A 7,474-nucleotide genomic window follows, 5' to 3' on the forward strand; every position below is an offset into this window, starting at 1 on the left:
AAATCACGTTGGAGGTTTAATTGACTCAGGCACCCAGGTACCCCTGTAAGGCAGTAGGTTTTAAAAGGCTGTGCCAAAATTTCCCTATACTATCTAAACATTTCCAACCCACAATTTTCTCAACTGATCAGCATTATTCTTATTATACATGTCTGCTAGATCAACTTCCCAGCTCAAACAAGAGATGGCTTCTAGTCCACATTTCACTACACGCATGGACACCACTATACATTGTGCCCAAGACTGTTGTTCAAAAGTCCTCATTGTCATAGCTAAAGAACGGACTAGCCCCATCTGAATAACTGATTGCAGCCCCCAACCTTGACGGACACACATCCCAAGTCTCCGCTCCGTCTGTCCTGGAGGGGGCGGACTCTTGAGGAAAGGCCAGCGTGGGTCTGATGGCTCTGCAATCGCCTGGAATTTTCAAAGGAAGTGACCCTGCTGGCGAGGCTGCCCTGGTTACTGAGGCTGGGAAGTCCAAGCCTTCCGGATAGATGGACAGAGGGATGTTTTCAGAAGCATAGTTACACCCCGAAAGGCTCTTCCCTTCCTGTATGCTGTCGCAGTATCTCAGAGCAGGGGGCTGGTAGGCCTGGTAGGACACTTTGGTGGTGGTGGTGATCACGGTCTGTAGGGCTGGAGCACCTGCCGGGGGAGCCGAGAGGTACCTGCAGGGAAGCTCTGAGTTATAATATGGGTGAGTGGCCATGGCCTGGAGCTGTCCATGGTCGGGTCTCTCCCCAAGGCCAGGTGCTCCAAGAGCTGCTTTCCAGCCGTGTTGTTTACTGGCGAAATCAAAGCTTCTCTCAAAGCTGCTGTAGGAATTGACGTTATATTGCAGTGCATTCAGACGAACCCAGTCTGTGTCATTAGAGATGCTGCTGGAATTTGGATAATGGGCGGGATGTGGGCTTGAATTTGTGTAACTAGGACCTGCCAATTCATAGCTGCAAGGTGGCCTAGGCAAAAAAATTCTTGGATTTGGATATTTCTGAAAGGGTGGCATTACGTCTCCTTGGAAAGTGGCTAGGTCACAGGTAGCTTTGTAAGCCTCGGAGCTGGGGAAGGAAAAGCAAGGCTGCCCCGGAATAGGGAAGCCAGTGTCAGCAATTATATCAAACTCTTCTGGATTTTCCAAGGGAGGCATGTTGTTGAAATGTCCACTGTTGTCTTGATTCTCTCCAGCCTGAAAATGTACATATATATAAATTTTTATTTGTAAATTAAAATTTAAATTACATGGGTGCCTTCATCTGTAACAGTAGCCAACCAACAAGATAAAACAAATTTCCATCGGGCCCGTTGTGTTTTGATAGCCCTGCAACTGCTCAGGTATGTGATTTGGGCACAGGACCCAAGGGCTGAACTTGAGCTTGCTCAGGTATGAATTCCATACTGCTGAACGAAGAGAGTTCATGGCCGCCAGGCAGGGTGGGTCTGAGTGGCAGATGGCTCTGTGTTTCTCAACCTATGTTCATGAAAACGGAGTCACAGGAGCCTGACCCAGACCTGGGTTCAAATCCTGACTCTGTCGCTCAGTAATGGAGCAAGTTACTTAACCTCTCTGAATTAGATTCCTAATTGTAAAACTTTCAGTAATAACCACCTTCTCTTGTGGCTTTTGTGACCGTTTCATATGTGAAGCTCTTAGCCCTCACGTGCCTGGCACATAGAAAGCACTCGAACACCAGTTTCTCTTATCCCTGGACTAGCACGGCCATCTTGGCGTGCTTTGGCTGAAACCAGAGCAAGTTGCCCCAAGAGGTTTTATTTGTTCTTTGTAGATAACGAGAAGGGTGGTCTCAAGAAGGCACTGTTAGTGCACTGTTGGTACGCACAAATTTCTTTCTTTATTAAAACCCAGTACCTGTCCTTGTATCAGGCTGTTGGCACACATCCTCACCATCTCATTGACTACAGAGACAGTTTGCTTTTTTTTTTTTTTTAGGAAGAAGAAATTAGGAACCCTATCCAAAATGTGGATTCAGTGACATTTTGTGGGAGATATAATTTTCACATAAAATAAAACCTAATTAATTTATGACATTCATATTTTACATAATTAGCAATGTATTTTGTGATGAAAATGAACAAAGACCACAGTGTCATGTTAGCTCCCCATTACCTCTGGTTCTCGAATTCTCTTTCTCTGGGGTTGGTAAAAAGAGGCCATTTGTCTCTTGATGGCACTTCTTCTAGCTTCCGTCTCTGATTTGCTCTCTGGTCTTGGGTGATCATGCACTCCCTTGGCCTGCGTTATTAAGGAAATAAATCAAATACTTATTCTGCTGAAGGAAGTTGGCAATGTTTGTCAAAACCTGATTGTCAAGAAAAACAAAAACAAAAACAAAACTGATTGTCTCTCCCAAGATCTCGGGTTGTTTTTTGTTTTTCCAAAATGAGAGAGAAAAAATTATTGAACTCATAAAACAGCACGGATAATAGAAATCAAAAAGATTATCTAACACTCTTTTCCCCATATTAACTATAATTTGTTTTACAATCTGCCGACCTTACAGAACACACAGAGGCAGAGCTCATTCCTCGGATCTGGGTAAGACTCTGGGAGCCCCAGCCCCGATTTCAGACCACAAAACTCTATTTGGGTTAGTCCGGGTTTCCTAAGGCACATGGCAGGTGGTCTGGTCCCCGTGGTATGATGAAAATACCTACCACAGACTGTGATGTCCCCCCACCTACTTGGAAAAATATCGCGTTGCCATCCAGTCGCCAGAAGTTGGTTACAGGGTATCCGCTGTGCCCTCTACAGGGAATCAACTCCAAGGCGGAATGACAGTTGGGACACGCCTTCTCTGCCAAGCCAGCGGGAAAGAAATATTAATAACAACTCGGATGCCGGGTGCTTGTGAAGGAAGAAAGGGAACATTCCTTGGGAACAGGGAACTCGGGGCCACAAGGCCACCCCACGGGGTCCCCGCCTCACTCTGCTGCTTCAGGCGCGCCTTGTCGCAGATGGCGGGTCGCAGCTGCAGGCGGGAGCCGTCGGGCAGGGCGCAGGCCCGAGCGCACACCACCACGCCCAGGCACGACTTCTTGAGGATGTGGCCGTTGTGGTTGTTGGTGTTGCGCATGGCCCAGCCGCTCAGGTGGCGCTGGGCCTTCTTCTCGTCGCTGCGGTAGATGAAGCGCACGTAGCCGTCGGGCCACTCGCAGAAGCGGTCAAAGTGGGCGGGCTCCTGGAAGGACGGGGCGAGCGGATGAAGCCCAAGCTGGACACCTTGTGCTTTGCATTTTTTCCCAAGCACATTAGAATAAAAACTGGTTCTTTTTAATTCCAGAAGTGTCCTAAAACCCACAAACTGTGCCATCGCAAAGTGTCACCCGTCCTCTGTCTGTGCCTGCTGTTCTGACCACTGGCTAGTCATGGATGTTTATAACGTTCTTATCTTCTAAATGCTGTCTGTGTATTAGCTCCTCTAGCCTTCGTAACTCACACAGACAATAGATACTACTCTAATGGGTAAGTTAATCCGACAGAACACAGAGATCAGAGAGGTTAACTGACTTGTCCAAGGTACAGAGCTAGTAAGACTTGGTTCTAGGATTTGAGTCCTACCAGTTTGACTCCTGGGCCTGTTCTTACCATCATGGTAGACCACTTCTGGGTACGTTTCAATGTTAAATTGGAAGTGAAAATGTTTTCAAATGAAGCATCAAAGCGCCAGGCTAAAAAGTGATTATAATGCCCTATCACTGAAATGCGATTCAGTCGGTAAATATCTCCACTTCGGTCCAGTGCTTTTCCTTCTAAATCTCTTGCCTCTACCCCAAACCTGTTGGTTGCATCAGCAGTGATACCCAGAGCAACATGACAGAGATAAACACAGCTTCCGTTGCCCCTCCCAACTTAGCTCTCCCCGGTTACAGGAGCACCGTGATGAAGGACTTAACTATCAAGGTCAACCCAAGCACAGGGTGGATCCGGCTGAGCCCTGGACCTCATCTGAGAGCAATGGGGATTTTTGCTCTTCTCAACAAAGAGCCGCATGGCTGAAATAGTAAGTTTTATCTAGAACACAGAGCACTGCTTCAACATCCATGATATGCTTTATCTATACCGCAATGCCTCTCTTGTATAGCAGTTTAATATAAAATTGCCCTTTACGAAACACTTAATATTTAGCCAGTACTCTCTAGGTCAGGGGTCAGCCCTAGGAATCCGGGGCCCAATTCAGCCTGTCTTAGTATGATCCACAAGCTAAGAATTACATACACACACACACACACACACACACACATATATATATATATTTTGACTTTTATATTTTTTAATGGTTGGGGAAAAATCCAAAGAATTTGATTTCATGATGCATGGAAATTAATTCAAATTTCAAGACCCATAAACACAGTTGTATTGGGACATGGGCATGCACATCTGCCTGCATATTGGCTAGGGCTGTTTTCCATCTATGACAGAATTGGGGTTTTGGTACAGAGACAGTATGGCCCGCAAAGCCATATTATGGAATATCTATGATCCTCACGACAACCTTCCACAATGAACATCCATACTCTTATTTCATAGATAAGGAAGTGGAAGTTAGAGACAGAACTTTCTAGAGTGGTATAACTGGGATTCAGACAGATCTGTGGCAGCCAGGTGCCACTGGCTTTCCTGATATGATAAAGCTCAGAAGAGTATTATCACTACTTAATAAGCTGTTTGCAACTTCTCTCTCTCCCACCACCCCAAGGGCATTCAATCTAACATTATTCTCAGTTGGACAATTCAGACTTGAATACCTCATTAGTATTTTACATTCTAACAAAATTAGGTAAATGGGTAATTTTGTTTCCCAAACCACAGGGATATTGTTGAAATCATTGTTATTACCAAGAGGCATCATTTATCTTTTCTCAAAAATACTGTAATTGCCATAAATTAATACATTAACTTAAGGTAAGTCACAAATGACATATTTAATGATGTACTATTAACCCTAAGTGTAGACTAAATGCTAACTGTTTTTAAAGTGAGCATTTCAATCCAAGGATCTTGGTAAAATAGACAATTTTCCAGAAGAGAATATTTCATCAGTGTCCCCTTGTAAGGGTAGAGAATCACCATCCCCCATGTCTCATACCAGCTACCAAGGCAGCGACACTGAAAATGAAGCCACTGAGACCATATTTTTAAGTCAAAGCAAAAAATGAAGGACTCAAGGATTGGGTTGTTTTTGTTCTGAAGTGTCGGCACATGCAGACAAAAATGCACACCCTGAACATGACAGAAAATCTGGCTGATAGCTTGAGATTGTTATCTAGTTCCACCACTAGATGACAGGTCGTCTTAGCCTGAAATGAAGGCATATTCGGAAACTATCTCAAGGTCATACAACCAGTTTAGCTCTTTCTTCTTCAGTCAGCCGGAGCGAGGCTAGGATCCTGTTTTTCCACTTCTATTTCCCAGCGCGCCTGCCCTTTTGAGATATTACACACATTCCCTGCTTAAGAACCAGTGTCACAAAGGAAAAGTAATTCACATTTGCTCAGGAAGTCTAGAAAAACGCACAAAAGAGGAGCCATCTTTCCGTTATTTGGAAGTGGCTCTTTCCTAAAATGCAAGATTAGACTATTATGAAGATTTTCTGGAGGGAGGTCAGTGCGAATGAGGTGTCCTTGCTGTGCTATGGTCTACCTTCCCACAAATGGTACAGGATGATGGAAGTAGCAGATTTTAAAACAAACAAATAGAACAGATAACTAAACATATGTACATCCCCCCCCCAAAAAAGTGCTGATCTCTTTGAGAGGCTACATGACCTTGCTAATGAATTGCTATTTTCTGATTAATATATATGGCATGTGGTAGTCTCTTTCCCTGTTCTAAACATTGCTGGAAGCTCACCTTTGCAAATACGTGGGAAGCCACTCCTCTCACCTTCTACCTACACTCAGGACTTCAAAGTCACTCCTCAGTTTCTGCCCTAAACCAGTATGACCGAGCATAACTGTCCAGCTCATTCCCAGCTCTACCCTACTTTGTTCCATTAAAACAAAACAAAAATAAAATCACCCTAAAAGGAAGTGATCTTGTCATTAGAGAAGTAAGATCAGAAGTTAGGGCCAAAATCCAGATTCCAGAGGCTCTCTTGTCACCTGTGGTCTGGTTAGCATGCCATCCAGGGCAGCCACGGGCATCTGCATAAGTCCCGCTATTTAAGATTCGGGCCACGGTGATTTATAGTCGTCTTACAGTTTTGCTGCGTAAGAAGCAATGGTATCTACATTCGCTGTACCCTTCTCATAGATTTCAAAGAATGGATGAGAGTATCACCTGGTTTCTAGCTTGGATAAAGGCAAGCAAGGGACAGGTGTCCTGTTCTCACCAGATGACTGAGAACTTGAAGCCTAACTGACAGTTCTTGGGACAATTGGTGTGTTTCAGACAAGGGCAAGGAGAAGACACATCACTAATCCCAACTCTGCGGCTTGTGGTGTCCGTCTAACAACTGAGGACTCTCAGGGAGGTGGCGGTTGGAGAGGAGATCTCTCTTCAGTTTCTGCAAGAACTTGAATGCCACCAGCCCTTTTTTGGATGGACAGAGCCACGTGCGCGCGCGCGCACCCGGATCCACGCACCTGAGGCATCTGCGGATCGTTGATGTCCCAACTGAGCTTCATCCCGTAGGGGCACACGCAGTCCGCCTTCTGCCCCACTTCCGCCAGCATCTGCCCCCACCTTGCCTGCGCTCCCCGCCAAGGATCCTGAAAGACAGAAGAAAAAAACCTGGATGGGCAAGGTGATGTTTTCCGTCTTATTGGATGGAGATGGAGAGACAAAGACACACAGAGAGACAGAGAGAGAGAATTTATTTAGAAATCCAGAAGTGGTGGAGGAGGGTTACGAGCTCTGTTCTCAGCCACCGCGCTGGAAACCGCAGCGTGGGCTCCTGCCAGCTGCCCGCACGTTTATAATGACACACCTCTCCAGGCTCCGCCTTTCCGCCCTCCTCGCCAGCTCCCACCCTTCCCGCACCGGCGAGGAGGGTCACCCCCGCCCGGACAGAGACCTAGGAACAGAAGGGGAGGTTGACCCGAGAGCCCTCGGGAAACTGACCAAGATGTCCGGGAGCGAGGATGGGGGTGGGGAGTTGGAATGTCGCATTTAAGTAGAAAAACAATTTTTTTTCCCCTAACCTCTCCTCGCCTCTGGGGTTTCGGGTTGTGTTTCGATGGAAGGTTTTTGCAACAGAGGCTTTCCGGCAAAGTCCCCTGAGAGCCGATACAATTCCTAGGCACTGTTTGTAAGACCCTGGCCGTCGGGCGCCCAAGTCTGGGTAACCGCGCCCGCGCCCACTGGCTTTGGACTTCTGCCACATGTCCCCGTGAGCTCGCGGGTCTGGGTGCACCTGTTCTCCGGAGGGGCTGCGCAAGGGAAGTGGCCCAGTGAGACAACAGTCCCTGAAAGTGAACCTGGAGAAGAAGAGGTGAGATGAACTACGGGTAT

The 7,474-nt window shown here is 46.5% G+C and overlaps 1 protein-coding gene across 1 annotated transcript; it reads right to left on the minus strand.

The window, feature by feature from the left end:
- Nucleotides 1-250: 250 nt before the first annotated feature.
- GCM2 (glial cells missing transcription factor 2) lies at nucleotides 251-6,696 on the minus strand (the record flags this gene model as incomplete). Its single annotated transcript, XM_080807150.1, has 5 exons — nucleotides 251-1,189; nucleotides 2,129-2,254; nucleotides 2,704-2,816; nucleotides 2,948-3,200; nucleotides 6,607-6,696. 5 exons carry the CDS (start codon nucleotides 6,694-6,696, stop codon nucleotides 251-253), a joined length of 1,521 nt encoding a protein of 506 aa, XP_080663276.1.
- Nucleotides 6,697-7,474: the final 778 nt, after the last annotated feature.

Source organism: Martes martes (assembly GCF_963455335.1).
Source record: "Martes martes genome assembly, chromosome: 6".
NCBI classification, from domain to species: domain Eukaryota; kingdom Metazoa; phylum Chordata; class Mammalia; order Carnivora; family Mustelidae; genus Martes; species Martes martes.